The following is a 21,483-nucleotide window of genomic DNA, read 5'->3' as shown; positions in this document are numbered from 1 at the left end:
AAAATACTTGAAGAGGTCATGTTGCCTTATGCTGAAGAGGACATGCCCTTGAAATGGGTGTTTCAACAAGACAATGACCACAAGCACACTAGTAAATGACCAAATCTTGGTTCCAAACCAACAAAATTAATGTCTCGCAGATGTAAAGAAATCATGAATAACTGTGGTTATACAACTAAATACTAGTTTAGTGATTCACAGGTTTGCTAAAAAAGCAGTTTGAACATAATAAGTTTGAGTTTGTAGCATCAACAACAGATGCTACTACTATTGTGAACACCCCCTTTCTACTTTTTTTTTTTTTACTAATAGCCCAATTTCATAGCCTTAAGAGTGTGCATATCATGAACGCTAGGTCTTGTTGGATTTGTGAGAATCTACTGAATCTACTGGTACCTTGTTTCCCATGTAACAATAAGAAATATACTCAAAACCTGGAGTAATCTTTTTAATCACATAGCACTACTATTACAGGGCCGTATATAGGAATATGAAATGGGGGTTTAAATCCTTGAGTTGGGGGACCAGTGGGCCGCAGGGCCCCTGGTGGGGTCGAGGGGCAACGCCCTCATGGGGGGCTCAGAGGGGCGAAGCCCCCGAAGCAGAAGCTTTTTGAGGATTTCAAGGGGTAAAAAGCTACATAAATTTCATTTGAAACCCAAAATGTATCATTTTAGGAAATATTTTTATATACAAATAGTCCTTGCTTGGGATTGGGTCAGTTGCCATAAGAACCACCCAGGAAGAACCAAGATAACATTAATGCAAACTTTATACCTACCTGTCGGTTGTGAATGACGCAACCGACAGGCGTGAAAAAACTCACGCATGCGCACGAAGGTTCAAGCTTGGCTGATGCAAGCGCACATGATTCAAATCCATATAGTTTTTGCAAAAAATAAAAAGGTCGTGTAGTTTTTAACAGACCTCGTATTTAGCGGTATTAATATTCGCGTTTACATTATGAATATGTACGTATGTACGTTATGTATTAAAATAGTGGTATTTGGCGACCTTGTTTAACTCGCGAAATTCGAATAATAAATCCCACGTGAATATTTGCACCTTTACAGTACGAGGTCTGTTAGAAAAGTATCCGACCGTATTATTTTTTTCAAAAACCATATGGATTTGAATCACGTGTGATTACATCAGACATGCTTAAACCCTCGTGGGCATGCAAGAGTTTTTTCATGCCTGTTGGTTACGTCATTCGCCTGTGGGCAGTCTTTGAGTGAGGAGTCGCCCACCCTCTCATCGATTTTTTCATTGTTTAGGAATGGCTCAGAGACTGCCGCTTTGTTTGATCAAATTTTTTTCAAAAACTGTAAGGCACAACTGAGTGGACACCATTCGATAAATTCAGCTGGTTTTCGGTAACAAATTTTAACGGCTGATGAGAGATTTTGATCTGGTAGTGTCGCTTTAAGGATGACCCACAGCGCCTGACGGCGATCTGTGCAGCGTCTCGCTGTTTCAAGTTGAAAACCTCCACATTTCAGGCTCTGTTGACCCAGTAAGTCGTCAGAGAACAAGAACTTTCAGAAGAAGTCGGCATGAGGAGTTTATTCAGACATTCCATTGTTAACGGACATTTTGTAATGAAAGAACGTGCGGGCAGAGTCGCATGTCAGGCCGGACCGACCGCGGGGGGTCGCGACAGGAAAAACACCTCCGTTGGAAACCTTAACGGGCAAGATGGAACATGCCCAAGCTGTTAAACAATTTCTCAGTTACTCACTTGTTGAAAGCCATCAAAAACCGCCTGAATTTTACAAATGGTTTTCAACACGGTGGTGTTTTTCCTGTCGCGGCACACACAGATTCGTCGAGTCGTCACGGAAACGACTCGGCGAATTTGCGCGCACGTCTTTCATTAAAAAATGTCCTTAAACAGTGGAATGTCCGCATAAAGTCCTCATGCCGGCCTCTTCTGAATCTTCTCTGTTCTCTCACGACGTCCTGGGTGAATTAAGCCTTAAATTAGGATGTTTTCAGCTCGAAACAGGCTGACGATGGCACCTGGAAGCGCTGCGAGACGTCCCGCTCCGTGGGAAGTCCTTACAGCGACAGAAACACCCCATAATCTCTCATCAGCCGTTAAACTTTTCACTGAAAACCAGCTAAATTTCTCGAATAGTGTACACTCGGATATCCCTCACAGGTCCAGAAAAAATTTTGATAAAGTAACGCGCGCCGTCTCGAGCAGCGTGTGAAACAAAGGAATACAGCCGAGAGGGCGGGACCACATCTCACGCAAGGCCTGCCCACAGGGAAATGACGTCACCGACACGCGTGAAAAAACTCACGCATGCATTCAAATCCATATAGTTAAAAAAAAAAATAAAAGTGTCGGTTTCTTATCTAATACACCTCGTATTTGCAACAGGAAGGAGAAGCTCCCTTTATTTCTCAGCTTATACATACAAACATGTTTTTACAAACCAGACAAGTGTAATTGTGTGTCTACATGGGTATTTACAAGCCTACTAATCTGTTTGATATCAGAGGAGGAAAGGGACCAGGGAGCAAAAATTCTCAACCCCCATGGGAAAAGTTTATCTAGCAGTTTCCCCTTTCATCACTTAAGGGATTACTCTGGCAGAGGAAATTGAAACTTAAGGGTGTGTGATAATAGCTGTGTAACAGTTAGTGCTTGTTGCTTATTATCAATGAAAAGAAAATACATAACGTTGATATCCAGATCAGAAAAAAATCTGCAGAATTCTCGTTGGGGATTCGGTTGAACCCCCTGAACCCCCTCTATATATGGGTATGATTATTCTGAACACTACTGTATAAGGTACTGTTTGCACGTCAGAGGCTCGGTGTGGCACCCAGCAATGCAGCTGAACCTGGATCTCACCACTGTAACACAGGTATTATTACACGTTCATCTCCCAAGTCTGTAGCAGGTATGATGTGGAAATGTTTGCCCAGCACATGATGACATAAATCAGCATGTAACTCACCTCCGGTACCCCGAGTTCCACTGCGTAGACAGCTGGTCCCTTTCACCCGCTGCGCTGTGTGCTGTCGATCAGATGACAAAAGCATAAACCAATAATCCAGCTGCAGTTGTGTTAAGATGTGTATCAAGTAAAATGGCACCAAAAAAAGAGAAAGTCCACTGGCTTCATCTGAAAGTTGCGCACTTGTGGGAAGTTGGTGCACTGACAGCACAGTTCAACAGCAGTTAGGAGTCCAGCCGGACACACGGAGTGGCTGGTACAGTGTTTATGAGTGCATACACGCAGCTAAGCGAACATTTCAGCCACACACTCACACACTGCTTTGATCACTTGCTCTGCACACACGCGTGCGTGCGCGGCACACGTGGTGCACGCAGTGGCTCCTTCAGCCATTGTGAACATGCGTGCAGCTGAGTGGACACACTCATCACTCGAATCACCTGTTCTACGTATGTACACACGCCCACTCTGTCATGTGAGACACACATTGATGCGAGGTCAGTTTAGCGCTGGGAGTGTGAGGATGACTGCAGATTTGATTGCGTAGATGGCTGAGTGGGTGAGTGACAGCTCCAATGTTGGTGCCGTCTAACAGCAGTCTGTCATCTGACTGTTGTCTGAAATATCTTTGGGCTGCATTCTGCAGGTGTGCACGAGGTAGTCTGGATTTGTTCAGGCCACAGCTGGCCACGCCTCTTTTCCTGCCAACTGTGTCGGATTATGAAAATAGTCGTGTCGGAATGGCTCCTCCACATTCTTGCTATGTGTGACAGGGGCTTGTCTGGTCTGCTTGAGGTTTCTTCCTCAAAAAACTATAAGAGGGAGTTTTTCCTTACCACTGTTACCTAGGTGCTTGCTCATTAGACCTTACACATGCGAAGCACCTTAGTGCGACTTTGTTGTGATTAGGTGCTATATAAATAAACTGAACTGAGTTGACAGTTGAGGCAGAGTATCTGTTGTGGGGCCGCCAGAAGAGGAGGTGCTGCTGGCCCACCACCAGAGGGCACCCTGCCTGAAGTGCGGGGTTCAGGCACGAGAGGGCGCTGCCGCGGATACAGCCGAGGGTGACAGCTGTCACTCATTATCTTGACAGCTGTCACCCATCTACTCTACATCATCTCACTCCATAAAGACCAGACGTCATCTCCACCTCGTTGCTGAGATATCGTACTTCTATGGAGGTAACTTCTCTGCCTGTATTAATTGATTCCAAGAGCTATTGTGTTGCAGCTGTCAACCAGAGGACCGGCGTGGGTCGCGACTGTTCGTCCTACGTCCCGTCAGATAAGTGGTTAACAGACGCTGCACGAGTGTGTGTTAGAGGTGGAGGTGGCATTCCCACCGTTGTTGTTACGGGTGTACACACACCCACACTTGACTGTCTTTGTTCTTCGCCAGCAGTACCAGATCCGACAGTCGGGGACGGTGATCACCTGGGAATTCGGGACTTGGCGGCTCCAGTATTCACCAGGTTCGGTGGCGGCGGAAATCGTGTGGTTCCGGCTCTTCTCAGGACAGACGTCTATCCTCGAGCCTGCCCACACGTCACCTTTGTGGATTGACTGTTATCAGATTCTGAGATTGTCTGTGTATTCGTTGTGCACCTTCACAACATTAAATTGTTACTTTTTTGGCTCATCTATTGACCGTTCATTTGCGCCCCCTGTTGTGGGTCCGTGTCACTACACTTTCACAACAGTATCTTGTATTTGGACTCTGGACATGTCAGGCCAAAAATCAGCGATGGGGACTGGATAGCCACTGTACTCTGAATTGGCTTTGGCCCCACTATGGACAGGCAGATGGGTGGATGTACATTTTCAAGCCCCAAATCATTCATATTCAGCAAGTTGCATATGTGACTTTATCTTGGCAAGGTGTGTTTGTCGTGGTTTATATATTTATCACTGCATGTGATTGTGTAACTTACTGTTTTGGTAATGAAACCATTGTGTGTCCACAGCTTTTTGAATGCCTGTCGTGTGTACATCATTGCTTTTCTCAGAGACAATGGGCACGAGTGCAGCACAATGGAGAAACGGCTTCAAAACAAGTGGGCGCGACACTATTAATTACGGCTTCATTCGAGACGGAACATGTCTACCGTTTTACTTTGAACAATAACAAGTAGGAGGAATTCATTATTTGCTGTTCACATGCAAATGTAGACTTTTGCTTGATGAGAACACACTCATCTTCAGGTTCCACTCAGCCATCTGCTTTTGTGCTTCAGGAAATAAACATCATCATGTGCTATATTAATTATGATGACTCCAGGCTGAAATTCTCAACATGGCAAGTGTGTGGTGTGTGTGTGTGTGTGTGTGTGTGTGTGGTGGGGGGGGGGGGGGGGGGGGGCTTGGGGTTTTGTGATAATGCACCCGGTTGTGTATGAAAGCAAATTATTGCCATGGGAATTGTTATTGTACCAGCCAGGGCTGACTGACATTGTTAGAGCTGGAGGCAAGATTTTATACCACCACACGCACACACACACACACACACACACAAACAAAACTACCCCCCTTCCTCTCCCAGCACTGCCACATCATCACACCCACTCATTCCAAAGTAAAATTCCGGTCTCCTCTGTGTAAGTCTGACCCTGTCAAGTCTCAGAAGCTAAGCAGAGTGGGCCTTGGTTAGTCCTCGGATGGTAGACCTCTTCAGAAGACCAGGACCTGTGTCTGTTGTTTCACCGCGTGAAACTGCAGTTGTGTCAGGAAGGGATCCGATGTAGAACTTGTGCCAAATACCAATGCAGGTCTGTGCTGGATCCCCTGTGGTAACCATGAACAACCATCATGCCATGTAGGTACTTTGTGATAAAATGATTCTTTAAAAAAAATATACATTCCAAGTGAGAAAGTAATATGTGTTGCAATCGTCACCCATCTCCCTAAAAAAAGATGCATTCAGCAGAATTATTTTTTAATTAAATACAAAGATGAGTGTCGGGTTTAGAATACTGTATCTTTGATAAGAAGAAGAGAAACCAGGCAATAAAACAAGTGAGAGATAGAATTCAATTTAAGCTCGCGAGGAGTGCAGTCAGGCTGTACACCAAAGCTACACTAAAGTCTGGCCTGCGCTCCCGCTCTTTTTATTTAGGACTTCCCTACATACATGGGCGGTACAGCTCCTGAGGGGAAGAGTGATAGCGTGTGAGCTGTTGCCGCAGAACTGCTGATTGCACAATACATTCAGGATGTTCAGAACCTTTTTAATCTTGGGCTCGATTAAGATGTGTTTAAGACATCTAACGATTAATCACACTTCTTCTGACACAAGGACTGATGCATCACAATCACACTGTGGTTGGAACATTCAATTCTCTATTCTTTATCTCACTGCTCAGCTTCGGCTGCATCCTGCATGAGTCATCTTCACATGTCCTGAAAAGAGCTTAGCGTGCACACAGAGATACCAACTTGGCAGAAACACGTCATGTCACTATCTTAAGTAACCTTCACCCATCACATCAGTACAATACACTTTATCAGAGCAGAGAGAACTACATTCTACCAGAGCAGAGAACACAAAACATGCATGATAAAATAAAACAGTGTATCTACAGAATAACTCCAACATTTCCCCCCTGTTTATCTGCATTCCAACGGTATTACTCTTCACCTAAAAGTAAACAATTGTTACTAAGCAACCACTTCTTATTCAGATTTTCAGCTGCAGGGTCATTAAACAATGGTAAGAATACATTTACACTCGGGAGGTCTTATCGTTGGTGTTGAGGTCATCGTCAGGTTCACCATAATCACCTGGATCAGGGAACAGATCTGGAAGATAGTGGTCGTAGGTCTTCTTCATCAGTTTCATCATCGTCATCGCCTGGATGGTTACCCAGAAAGGGGTATGCCTGAGCTGAATCCTGTCTGGCTGGTGAGATAGCAGTGGTTATCATTCTATTGACTAGACCACGTAGACAAGGAATACAACAGCATCACACAAGGTCAGAATTGCAGCAAAAACTGCTATAGATATAAGTGCAGAGGAGACCAAAGTGCGATACTTCCAAACACGTCCAGCCACGAGTCCCAGAATTCGCATTAACGCCGCTGTGATCCTTCATCTTCTTGTTCAGTGTCCGCAGGCCCTCAATGGCCTGGGTCAGGCTTCCATCGGCTGCTGTGTTGTTCGGTATGAATGTGCAACACTGTTCTCCAAACATTGCACAGACTCCTCCTTTCTCAGTGAGCAGCATGTCCAGGGCTATGCGGTTCTGGAAGGCCATCAGTGAGGTGGCTGCCAGTTGGGAATGTACCGCTTTAAGACCTTCCTCTGTCCAATTTCCCAATTTCTGCACGTTGTAGTGGATGTAGTTTATTCTGTCTACGTTCTTATTAATTGAACACCACCAACAGATGGAGCCAGTTTGTACTCATCAGGCACTCCTCTGGGGACTCCTATTGCGTCAATATATGTTGGCTCCCTCTCCTTTCCAATCTCTTTTTACTCTATGCCAATTTTCAGGCACCACAGACTTTAGGTGCATCAACAAAGTCCTTGGCTAAAATGGGAATGGCTTATACTGGGAGGAGTAGGGACACTAAAGCACAGTAGCCTGACACATTCCTAGGCAATCTGTCAAAAATTCTATTATCACCACACCACCACGTCACTTCGGCTGACTGGTATAAATGAACCGTTTATCTGTATTATTCGACTACACCACTTGTTTATTACATTTCAGCTAAAGCTTCATAGGCTAAGAGTGTGTTAACTCATCACGTCAACAGTTCAAGCTGAACTGGAGTTGTGAGCTTTTCAATATCATCATAATTCTCAACACAGTCATTATAGTTTTCTCCACTAAGGTCTGACTGTTTCAATGCTTGATATTTGGCATAGTTTGTTGGAAAGCCAGATTACACTGTACAAATGTATTTGACACCATTTTGCCAACCATTGTTTTGATATAAGGGATCACACAACACATGCAAAGTCCAATCAGAATTAGGACTATAATAACTGGTGTCACCATTTTCAATAGTAACTGCCACATGGTCCTGAAGTCAACCAGGACCAGGATTCCACCGGTTCACGGCTAGGGTGTCTTTATGCATTGCATCACGAAGTTTATTCAGCTCTTCCAATGCATCCTGCACATCCACTGAATGAATGAATCAGAACACAAACTCCTCCCTGTGAACCAGTAAGCAAGTCTAAAACCATGTGATTTTGCATCACCATGGTACGTAAAGCATCTATTTCAGTGTTTTGAGCTGCTACTATTTTCTAAGTTACATTCATGAACAGACCCAATCGATAATTCAGAGTTTCAATCATTAATGAATTTTTTCCACTCCTATCCAGGGGAACAATGAATGTGCTATTTTATCTCCTACAGACCACAATTTTTGGTCCTTTGGTACATCCGAGCCCCACATGTGATCATGTGGTAACACATCTGGGTATATCAATCTCCTCCGTCTGGTGCTGCCATTCTTCTCTGTGGAGGTCCTTGGCACTACCACATATGTATGGTCAGTCACCTGGGTAGGTGCACACACACCACCCCAATTTGGTGGGAGACTCATGTACAGTCTGGAACCACAAAGCCAATAGATGTCATCATACACCGAGTACCATTACAGGTGGTAGCAAAAACTTACTAACATAAGCACATGCTTCATCCGTTCCCCATGGACAGGAGCCTGTATAATTACATCCCCGTCCAATGTGATGAAGATAAGTACCATCCCATATTATGTTTGGTTAGGGCTTAAATTATTGATAAAACATACGTTTGGGTACACAGACGTTTCTTAATTTACCTACAGTTTTATTCCCTGTCCCGTAAAAGCAAAATCAGAATGGCCGTTGTGATGACAATTTAACGGATGATATTTTTGCATTTCCCTTCAGTCTAGTCATGAGCAGCACTTGGGCACGTTGTACGTCCTCTGTTGAATCCCTATCATATAGTGGTTGCACTGAGGCAGTGGTGTTACATCTTATCAGATTTGCTGAGAAACTGCTGGCCCCCGAAAGACAGTTTGATTATGCATCCGTATGATAAGACTTCTGTCCACCCTAGTCAGGGTACGGTTTAGCCGCAGAGCTGGGTGTTTGAGTATATAGGCATTTGCGAACAAACATAACAATTAGTAACGTAATTCCATAGCCAATAAATGAACATCTCTGTACCACAAATTAGTATGGTATATATGAGGGTGTCCATCTGTCTCATTCACATTATGAATAAACCTCTTCTGACGTTGCTTGCGTTGTTCTCTGGCTCGTTCCACAGTGAGCTGCAATTCTTGGGTCAACCACCAGGCCAGGAATCCGCGGAGCACGAAACCACTAAGATCACAACGCAACCGGCTGCCCTACCAACAGTCCGGCAGCGGCGGCGCTGAGCACGCCGCTCCGGGTCTGCTGTAGTTCAGTCATGATTGCTAGGATACAGTGTTGTTAACCAACCTCACCTAATAGTGCAAGGATCTCCCTGCTTCCTGGCATTGAGACAATCTATTGCTAATTAAATAGACTCCCTTTGTAGCCAGACTTCCCCTTACACTGTGGAGGCAGCCAACACAACGCTGTATCTTACAGTGACTTAGATGTATCCACGTTGATTCTCTCCGCTATCTTTACTGCAGTTGGTGTTGTTAACAGCACTTGGTATGGACCTTCCCAACGAGGACTGGACCAGTTCTTCCTCTTAATCACTCTGATGAACACCCAGTCTCCTGGCTGGACTACTGGAAGGCCGTCCTGTGGAAGATCAAAATTATTCGGCAGTAAATGTGTTTAAGTTATCTCTTTCTGTGTTAATGTCTTTTTCATAAAATCTGCTAATGTTTGTTCCTCATCTGCTGTTTTAGTATCCATGTCAAAAATTGGTTGACGATATGGTCTCCATAAAGTATCTCAAATGGTGTTAAACGTGATGGTGTTGGTGTTATTCTCATATACAATTTTACTAGGTCCAAAACATTCAATCCAGGTTCGTTTTGTCTCTTCTATACATTTCCTTAATCTTATTTTTATTGTGCCCTTTGTCCTTTCCACTAATCCTGCACTTTGTGGGTGGTAAGCACAATGATGTTTTAACTTAATTTTCATGTGTTCTGCTACTCTTTGTACAACTTCATTTACAAATGTGTTCCATTATCACTGTACAATGTCTCTGGTATTCCATAATACGGAATAATTGTCTTACACAGTGCTTTGCTACTGTTAAAGCATCTGCTTTTGTGATGGAACAATTCTACCCATTTTGAAAGGCATCAATTAATACTAGACAGTATTGATAAGGTCCACATCGATTTAGTTCAATAAAGTCCATATGAACAATTTGAAAAGGATACTGTGGTTTTGGGAATTGCCCTCTCCGGGGTCTTATACTTCCCTGTGGGTTGTTTCACTCAGGTAACACAGGCTTTACAAAACTTTTTTGAGTATAAATTAAATCCATAGGTAGTAAAGTATTGGTCTACCATATATACCATCCCCCCTGTTGACACACCCATGTGTCGCAATTGCAGCTGCTTTGAATAAGCTTTTGGGTAGGATGGGTTTGTTATGTATACAATAAAGTCCTTTGGGGTTTGGGGGTTGCCCCATTTTTCAACCACAGATGTCGTTCCTGCGCTGGTGCCTGTTTTGCATATCCAATAAAAGGTCAGAATCATTAATGGTTCATTGTCTGTCTGAGCAGGTAGGAGCGTGGCGGGATTCAAGGTGTTGCATCTTTCAATGGTAATATGTGGCTGAGACAATAGCATTGCTGTATAAGCTATCTGTCTAGCAGGCGATAAGAATGTATCCAAATGTTTGGAATAATAGCCAACTGGTTTATTTTTATTACCATGTTGTTGTAGCAAGACTGCACACATGAATCCCCGTTTTGTGTCCACCATGAGAGTGAATGGCTTGGCATAATTGGGCAGAGATAATTCTGTGGAACTCACAAGTTCTTGTTTAAGAGCTGTAAACTGTTCTTCAGCTTCTTTATTCCACTGTATTTTGTCAGTCATATCCATTGGTATAGAGTGTATTAAATCCTGCAATTTCTGCACCATCTCTGCATAACATGGAATCCAGGCTCTGCAATAATTACAGATACCTAGAAAAGTCATCATTTCCTTTTCTGCTTCAGGTTTAACGGATATTGTTTGATCCGTGGTCTCCAATCAATCGTGGCTTAATTTTGACTGGCGGATATTTTTCAACAGTCCTACATCTGGGGGTGCTTTCACCCAGAGATGAGGAGGCAGTTTGGCCAATAAAGTCTCATCTTCCTGTGTCAACAACACAGATGTTGTTAAATTTCAATCATCCAGATCTACTTCATGTATCACCGGTGTCGTCCAAGCACTTACAAACTTGTATTTCCGATACAAGCCTGTAGATGGACTGAAATCCCACACCGACATTGCATCTACTTCATGCCAATCAGTTGCTTCTTCAGCTATTTTAACAATTCTTCCAAGGTCCTTCCAGGACTGAGTGTCTGCCCTTATCAGTGAAATATGCGGCACAGCCTCAGGTTTTCCTCTGTACCATTTGTCTGCACTTTGGGTCAGCACTACACTACACACAGAGGTGGTTTTTCTGTCTGTGTATAGGTGTGCTACTGTCTGTAATTCTGATGGAATTTTCAGAAATCCTGCTCCATACCTTTCATCCTTTCGTGGAGTGAATAGTATAGTTATGTGTAGATCTTTAGGTGACATCATTACTACATGTTCTCTGTTTTCACAGGTCATCAGACCTTCCTCCAATAATTGTTCAGTTTGTCTCAATTCCGACAGATCCAAAGAGCACTGCCAGGCCTGGGCCAAATTTGTATATACAGTAGCGGGCTGCCTTTTTTGTTTTCAGATTTCTTTCTGCGTGTATGGCGTGGTCTAAATACTCTTGTAACCCAGCTGTTGGGAGCGTTATCATGTGTTTGTCTACCCATGCTCGGATATCTGATCTGGAGTTGGCATGGAGTGCATTTTTCAATTGTTGTTCATACACGCTATCATTTTTCAGTGGTAGAAGACCACTGTGCACTTTAAAAACTTTTTCCATTTGATGTCGATAGTCTTCGAATGGTTCATCATCTTTCTGTTTTGTGCGATTTATTTCTGTGTAATTTGACTTCTGCTGGTATTTCTGCTTAATTCTCAGCAATAGTGCGGCCAATCGATCTTCCAATTCCTGACTATCATGGGCTAATGGAGTGTGATCTGCCTCTGCAGGATCCCAATCTCCTTTTACATCAGCCCAATCCTTTGTCACAGTTGCCATTATGACTTGTTGAACTTCATCCCCTCTAAGATTGTAGGATTTAACCAAAGCGGTTACGTCAATAATGTACTGGGCTACATCTTCTCGTGGGGGAGTTACACCTTCCATAGCTGCCTTAACGTCTGCTTGTGTCCAAGTTCGGTACACAAGAATAGTTCTTGGTCCTGACGTATGTGGATTTGCCACATGAATCATTGGATAGACTCCTGATCCACCTGGTTCCTGATCAGCCGGTGGGGCTGATGGTCCAGGTTGTTTTTCTTCATCTTTTGGTGTTTGGATCGTGTTCTCATGACGTGTTGTGTAGGGTCTACATATGATGGGGGTTGTCCCTGTGGTAAATCTGGATAGAGTTTATTCTCCTTTATTTCAGCTTCTGGCTGACTGTGTTTTGTAGTATCCAATTTTACTACCATTTCTACTTTTGGAGCCGCAGGCCCTGTCTCATTATCTTCTTGTCTGTGAAACATCACGTTCCCCTGCTCCTTCTTATCATTTACTGTTTCTTTCTGTCTTTCCTTTGCTTCTCTAAGGCCCTTCTTTCGTTTCTCAACTTCTCTTTCCCATGCTACAATTTCACCTTGACCTTCTTTTTCTTTTCTTTTTCTCACTTGTTCCACACTTTTTCTCAATACTGTTCTTTAGTTTAGTTAATGACTCTTTCTGCAGGCGTCCATCAAATCCATGATCTTTTATCCACTTATCTAAGTGTTTTGTTGAATTTGGATCAATTTTATTCATGTATATCCAATCTTTTGTTTTTAGATCGTCCCGGGACTTAGGTCTCTCATTTTTACTGTTAGATTTTCCCATTTTGTGTTTTCAGAACGTTTTAGACCAGTGATGGTTTTGCCCCTACAGGGTCCTAATCCACTGGTGTTGTTACAATCACAGGGTAGTAATCAACTATTCTGAGAAGTGCGTTCCCTTTTGCCACCCCGGAGGGCACGGGAAGGCCTTGCCTTTGCTTCTTCTCAAAACTTACTACTTACTTTCCTGTGAGATTTTCATAGAGGGGAGTCGAAGTGACTCCACACTCTCACTCAGTCACCTTTATTACACTCACACACAGTTATTTTATTTACACAAATACATAGAAACACTTTTAATAACCGTACGCGTATTCTTAGGCCAGGGGAGCTCGCCCTCCCGTGGAATTTAACTAATGTCCTGCATTAGGGGACTCCACCGTCCCTGCGAGGTTTAACTGCCTTTTCACTGTGCACTTATTTCGCGTATTCTTAGGCCAGGGGAGCTCGCCCTCCCGTGGAATTTAACTAATGTCCTGCATTAGGGGACTCCACCATCCCTGCGAGGTTTAACTGCCTTTTCACTGTGCACTTATTTCCCTGTTTAAACTGTGACTTCTGTCACTATTTCACTATTTCAACATTTTCTATTTTACTGCAGCCTACTGCCACCATTCACAACAACAATTTTATCAGAATCAAATTCTATACTCACACTCCTGTCGGTCTCTTTCCCTCTCGGTGATCCCGTCAACCTTTCAGATCCCAGCCAACGGATTGAGCCAGTCCCGTCAAAGGGTCTGAGTTACCTTGGCCAAGGATTTCTCTGGTGTCGATCACGCTCGCTGGAACCGTCAGGTCTGTTGGGATCCCGGACGAGCCCCCAGTCTTTGTCGGGTTTAGAATACTGTATCTTTGATAAGAGGAAGAGACAACCAGGCAATAAAACAAGTGAGAGATAGAATTCAATTTTAAGCTCGCGAGGAGTGCAGTCAGGCTGTACACCAAAGCTACACTAAAGTCTGGCCTGCGCTCCCGCTCTTTTTATTTAGGACTTCCCTACATACATGGGCGGTACAGCTCCTAAGGGGAAGAGTGATAGCGCGTGAGCTGTTGCCGCAGAACCGCTGATTGCACAATACATTCAGGACGTTCAGAACCTTTTTAATCTTGGGCTCGATTAAGATGTGTTTAAGACATCTAACGATTAATCACACTTCTTCTGACACAAGGACTAATGTATCATAATCACACTGTGGTTGGAACATTCAATTCTCTATTCTTTATCTCACTGCTCCGCTTACGGCTGCATCCTGCCTGGGTCATCTTCACATGTCCTGAAAAAGAGCTTAGCGTGCACACAGAGATACCACAACTTGCAGAAACACGTCATGTCACATATCTTAAGTAACCTTCACCCATCACATCAGTACAATACACTTTATCAGAGCAGAGAGAACTACATTCTACCAGAGCAGAGAACACAAAACATGCATGATAAAATAAAACAGTGTATCTACAGAATAACTCCAACACTGTTTCAGACTGAACTTGCCTCCGAATTCCGGATTCCATGAGATCTCGTCTGTCAATCCAGGAAGTGTCGATCTAGGAAGTGTTCGATATTTGACATTTCCTGCTTCACTGTGGACTCAAAATTTGGCATTTCCTGTTTGGGACTCGGTGTACCACGAGCGAGCTTCACGCTGCTGTGCGTCACTTCGCTCATACTATTATTTTTTAAGATTCAGATCATTTAAATGAGAAGGTGATATATGACCCCCCCCCTTAACATTCTAGATTAATTTGGGCTTGATATTATTGCCACTTCAAATGAATGTGGGATAGTGAAGGCTCAAGAGTATAGGGGGCACTAAAGTCAGACAGATCTAATCTACAACCCCAATTCCAATGATGTTGGGACGTTGTGTAAAATGTAAATAAAAACAGAATACGATTTGCAAATCCACTTCATCTTATATTCAATTGAAAACACCACAAAGAAAAGATATTTAATGTTCAAACTGACAAACTTTATTGTTTTTGTGCAAATATTTGCTCATTTTGAAATGGATGCCTGCAACAATTTCAAAAAAGTTGGGGTGGGGCAACAAAAGACAAAAGTTGATGAATGTTCAAAGAACACCTAATTATAAACACACGAGTGTCATGATTGGGTATAAAAGGAGCATCCCCAAAAGGCTCAGCCGTTCACAAGCAAAGATGGGGTGAGGATCACCACTTTGTGAACAACTGCATGAAAAAAATAGTCCAACAGCTTAAGAACAATATTTCTCAATGTTCAATTGCAAGGAGTTTTAGGGATTCCATCATCTACAGTCCATAATATAATCAGAAGATTCAGAAAATCTGGAGAACTTTCTACACTTAAGCGGCAAGGCTGAAAACCAACATTGAATGCCCGTGACCTTTGATCCCTCAGGCAGCACTGCATTAAAAACTGACATTATTTTGTAAAGGATCTTACCGCGTGGGCTCAGGAACATGTCAGAAAACAGTTCATCGCTACATCTACAAGTTCAAGTTAAAACTCTACCATGAAAAGTGAAAGCCAAACATCAACAACATCCAGAAACACCGCCGCCTTCTCTGGGTCTGAGCTCATTTGAAATGGACAGACGCAAAGTGGAAAAGTGTGCTGTGGTCTGATGAGTCCACATTTCAAATTGTTTTTGGAAATCATGGACGTCGTGTCCTCTGGACAAAAGAGGAAAAAGACCATCCAGATTGTTACCAGCACAAAGTTCAAAAGCCAGCATCTGTGATGGTATGGGGGTGTGTTAGTGCCCATGACATGGGCAACTTACACATCTGTGATGGCACCATCAATGCTGAAAGGTACATCCAGGTTTTGGAGCAACACATGCTGCCATCCAAGCAACGTCTTTTTCAGGGACGTCCCTGCTTATTTCAGCAAGACAATGCCAAGACACATTCTGCTGGTGTTAGGACAGCGTGGCTTCATAGTAAAAGAGTGCGGGTACTAGATTGGCCTGCCTGCAGTCCAGACCTGTCACCCATTGAAAATGTGTGGCGCATTATGAAGCGCAAAATACGACAACAGAGACCCCGGACTGTTGAACAACTGAAGTCGTACATCAAGCAAGAATGGGAAAGAATTCCACCTACAAAGCTTCAACAATTAGTGTCCTCAGTTCCCAAATGCTTATTGAGTGTTGTTAGAAGGAAAGGTGATGTAACACAGTGGGAAACATACCACTGTCCCAGCTTTTTTGAAACGTGATGCAGGCATCATTTCAAAATGAACAAATATTTGCAAATAAAGTTTATCAGTTTGAACATTAAATATCTTGTCTTTGTGATGTATTCAATTGAATATAGGTTGAAGAGGATTTGAAAATAATTTTATTCTGTTTTTATTTACATTTTACACAACGTCCCAACTTCATTGGAATTGGGGTTGTAATTCTGTGTTCTGGTGTCAGGTTGCATATCTACATACAGATTTGAATGAATTTTTTTTTTTTTTACAAGGTAGCACAGGTAGCTGAGTGGTGAAGGAGCTGGCATGCTAAAATCTACCTGGGTTTGAATCTATTGGTCTCAGTCCCCAATTGCAAATGGGTACAGCCTTGGCTGGGGAAACCTGTGTCAGACTGGCGTCCCATCCAGGGGGCGTTGTGCACTTTGATCCACTTGAGGCTGTGGCACCAGCGTGCTTCAGGATCTTTCTTCTTAACAGACGCTCCTGTATGTCCAACTGTCATGTAAAGACAGACGTGAGGGGGAAAAAAACACATAAGCACTTTGGTGCAGGTAATGAAGATGTAGGCAGTGAATGTGAGAAAGTTAAAAACACGAGTTTACAAGCTGAAATAAATCTACGTTTGTGATGTTTCCTATTGTCAGGCTGCAGTGTCCATGTTGAAGCAGGACTACAAAGAGGGAGACATGACTCTGTCCTCCGCTCTGGCCTTGGCTGTCAAAGTTCTCAACAAAACAATGGATGTCAGCAAGCTGTCAGCAGAGAAAGGTAAAGTCACAACCCTGACATCTCATTACATGTCAGCGTACACATCAAACCTGCTAACAACCTTAAACAAAGGTGCCGTCTGCTCCTCCCACCCACATAATAAAGGGTTAGCGATGAAAGGGAACTCTGGGATTTTCCAACCTGGGTTCTGTTTTCTCACGTCTTTTGTTGTTTTATCATGTCATTTATATTTATTTCACTTGGGAGAAAAGGGATTTAAATTGGGCTCGTATCGATTTATAGCTAACTGAATAGAGTTAGCTGTTTACCTTCACCTCCACTGAGTCATTATGAGTGAATTGTTGATGAGAAGCTCATTCCTGTAGTAAGCAGAAAGACGAGTAAAGACTCAGTGGCGGCTGGTTGTAAAATGTTGGTTTTCCCTGTTTAGTGGCGGCAGAATGTCGCGAGGTCGGCACGGTAACACTAAGCTGTAACGCTCTGGTTGTTTCAGTGGAGATCGCCACTCTGACGCGAGAGAACGGCAAAACAAGGATCAAGGTGCTGAAACTGAAAGAAGTGGAGGAGCTCATCAAGCGACATGAGGCTGAGGAGGCCAAGGCTGAAAAAGACAAAAAGGAGAAAGAGCAGAAAGAGAAGGAGAAGTGAACAAACTGTGGTGGGGGGGGACAACAACTTTTTTTTCCTAGTCTGGTCACTCTGTATTGTGGTGTTTGGTCTTCTTTCACATTAAAGGTTTGGAAACAACATGGATGGTGGATGATGGATTTGTTGTCAGTCTCCACTTTATGAAATTAAAAATGTAGATTTTCAAAATAAAGCTTGTTTTTCATAATCAAATGGTAAAAGTGTTTATATATTTACAGCATTAAAACACTGCACCACTGTTGGATTTGTTTATTGTTGGGATCCAGCAGAACTTTTAATGCACTTATTGGCAGCACAGTCTGACGGGGAAAACAGCTCCAAACTTTAATTTGTAATCCAGACGAGTGTAACAAACACACACCATGACTGTGGCTGGTGTGCTGATCTGTCCTGGTTCCAGCCACGTCCACAGGCACTGCTTCTGACCTTTGACTTGCTACTGTGGATCAGCAATGTGCAGCTTACCGTGTGACCGAGTCCATTTATCATTAGCTGCTGAATGACATCAAGCAGGCCATGATGCTGTTGGAAACAGGTTTTATCTTTGTGGAAGTACTGGTTAAGGGGGCTAAATGGCACTTAGAATCCTGCCTCAGTGTACCGTGGTCTTTATCTGGCAGCTGTAGCCAGATAAAAATGGCAAGAAAAAAAATGAAAAAGTTGAAGTTTGTACAGGGGTCTAAAGTTAAAGTTGCTTCCATTTTTGGTAAATTACTGACTGAGCTAATAAGATTAATGGAATACGTTGGACTGTATCGAATGTTTGGTCTTTGAAGGGAAGGTGAAACAAGGTTAACATCCACTAAAATCTATGCCACATTGCCCCCTAACTAGTGACGGTCAGGGGAGGCAGGTGACACACAGCCTCACCTGTCATCATGGAAAGAAAAAAATGTAAACTACATTAAATGGTTATATTTATCCAGTGATTTGTGCTATAAAGTTTTTTTCCTTTTAACTTCACCAGTTTCAGATTATTTTTTTATTCCAAATTGCTGAATTTTCCCATTTGCCGTTCAAATACTGAGCAGACGTGCGCTGAGGCAGCAGCCAGCCGAGCCTCACCTTGGATTGTTCAGTGCTGACATGCTGTGCAGTCAGACTGTCTCTCTGTATGTCTCCATTAAAATGGACAAACACTTTGGTTGTATGAACTTAGATTGTAGAGTTTAGCTGATGTACATAATGTACAGTGTTTTTTGTCAACAGCTGTATGTGTGTGTAACGTGTTCCGTGTGCTGAGCGATCACAAAACAGCTGCAAAAAGGCACCAGGTGAGGCACGCAATTCTCCTGCCTCATGTTAGGGGGTGCAGGTGATCCCAGGGATTCTTCTTGCAGCAACTCCTCAGCTGCAGAATAAGTGACAGCAAACTACAAGAGCAGCCGTTCATTTATTTTTTTCCTCTCGTCTGGACTTTCAGAATGGAGGGTTTCATATCCAAACTGAAACAGTTTTCTAAACCAGACTTTTAATCGAAGCAGGAGGTAATAATTAAAGGACGACCAAAGACCAGAGCTGAAAGGTTTGTTTCAGACAACAGAAGAGCCGCTCTCTTTTCAAATGCAGTGGGACACACTAAAGTCTGTGTGGACGTCCAGCAAGAATCTGCCTTTTTCTGCCTTATTTTCTCAACTTGTGACAATGTCTGGACTCAGATAGGATATTGTGACCTGAAGAATTTTCTCATCAAACACGAGCGGTCGACCGCTCAGATTCAAAGCCAGAAAAGACTCCAAACATACAGTCAGAACAGGACTGATGAAGGACGACTTTCTTCCCTGGCAGTGATCCCCACTGAGAGAGAAAGACTTTAAAACCGAAGGAAGACAAGAAAAACTTCAACAAACAAGTCATCGATGCTTTAGTTCAGAAGGAGCGGCACATTGACTTCATTGATAAGGTAAGACCATAATGTATTTTTTTATTTAAATATGCTTTTTTGTGTGCTACAGTTTGTATGTGTAAAAATGCTGATGTGAGATTTTAAACATAAAACGTTAACGGCTGTCAATCAAACGGTGAATAAGCTACTCTGTGCGGTTCATATGTTTGGAAATCTGATTCTGATTAAGTCAGTGCCTAACCACCCATCAACCTCACCACGTCACTGCCCGTAATGCAAGAATGAAGCATAATAGGTGGTGCAAATTTGCTCAACCAATGATTAGTATCACTTTTAAAAAAAAAATTGAGCAGCTTTAACTTTTGACCCCTGTACAAACTGAAACTGACCTTTGTCACCATTTTGCTGTTTCTAACCCATAACTCCAGAACATTCAGTCACAGATAGTCCAAACTATACCTTTTTTGAATCATTATGATCAGACAAATAATGTGGTTATTTTGCTATATGATGGGAACACTTTAAATGTTGATCCCTCCAGACCACCAGTAATTGCCAAAAAAAAAAAAAAAAAAAAAACAGTTTTATGTGGGATTCTACTCCAGAAATAACATACCAAAAATAGAGAACAATACAAGGGGTGGAAGGGCCCAAAATTTGCTAATTTATATTAGTTAGATATGAACATCAAAGGAACCAGTCAAACAACTGGAAGTCTTGTATCTGTTGTCAGAAGGAGGCCTGTACTATCCAAATTCACCTGTGGTGGTGTTAGAAATACTACAAACTGAGATCAGGTGCCCTTTTGGATAATTAGCTAACTATGTATTCATGATTAGGCTAATTAAGCATCACCATTATTGAAAAGAACACCTATTTCACCATAACGCTTAGAACTTTGAACAAATACGTATAAGTGTCAAATTCAGGAGGTGTTCAAATAGCATGTAAGAATCCTAAAGAGGTTGTAATGATGTAAATCTGGCTTAACAAAAAGTTTGCCTCGTACCAGACAAGATGAAACCCGGAGCGAGATGATTCCAAAGTCACTGAAACACGTTTTGAAGCTCTGTGATTGTTCATTCATCAACTTCAGTCACAACTTTTGGATCCATTGTGTTAGAGCAGCTAGAACCTTTGCAGTCTCTAGAAACAAATGTCGACTCAAGGCCGCGCCTGAGACGTGCATTTCAAAGTACTGCATCCACTTTTACAGTTCCAGTGAATAATTTCCAGGAGGTGTTCAGGAGCTAGAGGCAGGTCTGTTGGACTGGAATGAACTCCATTCTTTTCCTTCCACCCACATTTAGTAGCATTTAGGTTTTCTCCTTCCATTCACATACTTGATGGAAGACGCGTAGTGAGTGATACTTTGCTGCAGCTGAAGATGGTGGTGAAACCTGCACCTGAATCTCTTTGGAACACCAGACACTCTTGTCTTTAAATCGCTGGCATCTAATTTTGTCGAGGCTGTCATTTTTCATCCATTGTACACAGTTGTCTTCTCCCCAGCTTCAATAATTCCATCCTGTTCTATATCTGGGCCAGTCAGAAAGATTTCTGCATGTTTCCTGAATTCAGAATCAATGAGCAGCATAATTACCTAATTATCCAAAAGGCCACCTGATTTCAGTTTCTAGTATTTCTATCAGCACTACAGGTGAATTTTTCCAGTTGTTTGACTTGTTCCTTTGATGTTCATACCTAATTAATATAATATTAATATATTAATGCATATATATATATATATATATATATATATATATATATATATATATATATATATATATATAGCAATTGGCCACCATACATTTTGTCTGAAGTATGACAGCCCATGTCTGGATGGTAAGTGTTCAAAACTAACTGCTCTCTAAGGCATTCATGCAGAGGAACAAGTACAAGTTCTGGAATGGCCATCTCAGTCCCAGACCTGAATATTATTGAAAATCTGTGGTGTGATTTTAAGTGGTCTGTCCATGCTCAGAAACCAACAAACCTGAGATGTTTTGTAAAGAAGAATGGCCC

General features: G+C 42.6%; 1 protein-coding gene across 1 annotated transcript in view; it reads left to right on the top strand.

Moving 5' to 3' along the window:
- psma4 (proteasome 20S subunit alpha 4) overlaps positions 1–17,618 on the top strand; it is a 58,143-nt gene extending 40,525 nt beyond the window's left edge. The window contains exons 8-9 of the mRNA XM_034160075.1: positions 16,880–17,003; positions 17,458–17,618. Of these exons, the coding sequence (XP_034015966.1) occupies positions 16,880–17,003; positions 17,458–17,612 (279 nt within the window). The 3' untranslated portion in view covers positions 17,613–17,618. The remainder of the gene's footprint in view (positions 1–16,879; positions 17,004–17,457) is intronic.
- Positions 17,619–21,483: the final 3,865 nt, after the last annotated feature.

This window comes from Thalassophryne amazonica, chromosome 2 (assembly GCF_902500255.1).
Source record: "Thalassophryne amazonica chromosome 2, fThaAma1.1, whole genome shotgun sequence".
In the NCBI taxonomy this organism is placed as follows: Eukaryota; Metazoa; Chordata; class Actinopteri; order Batrachoidiformes; family Batrachoididae; genus Thalassophryne; species Thalassophryne amazonica.
Note: the sequence above shows the minus strand (reverse complement) of the source record. Positions and strands in the feature narration are given on the sequence as shown.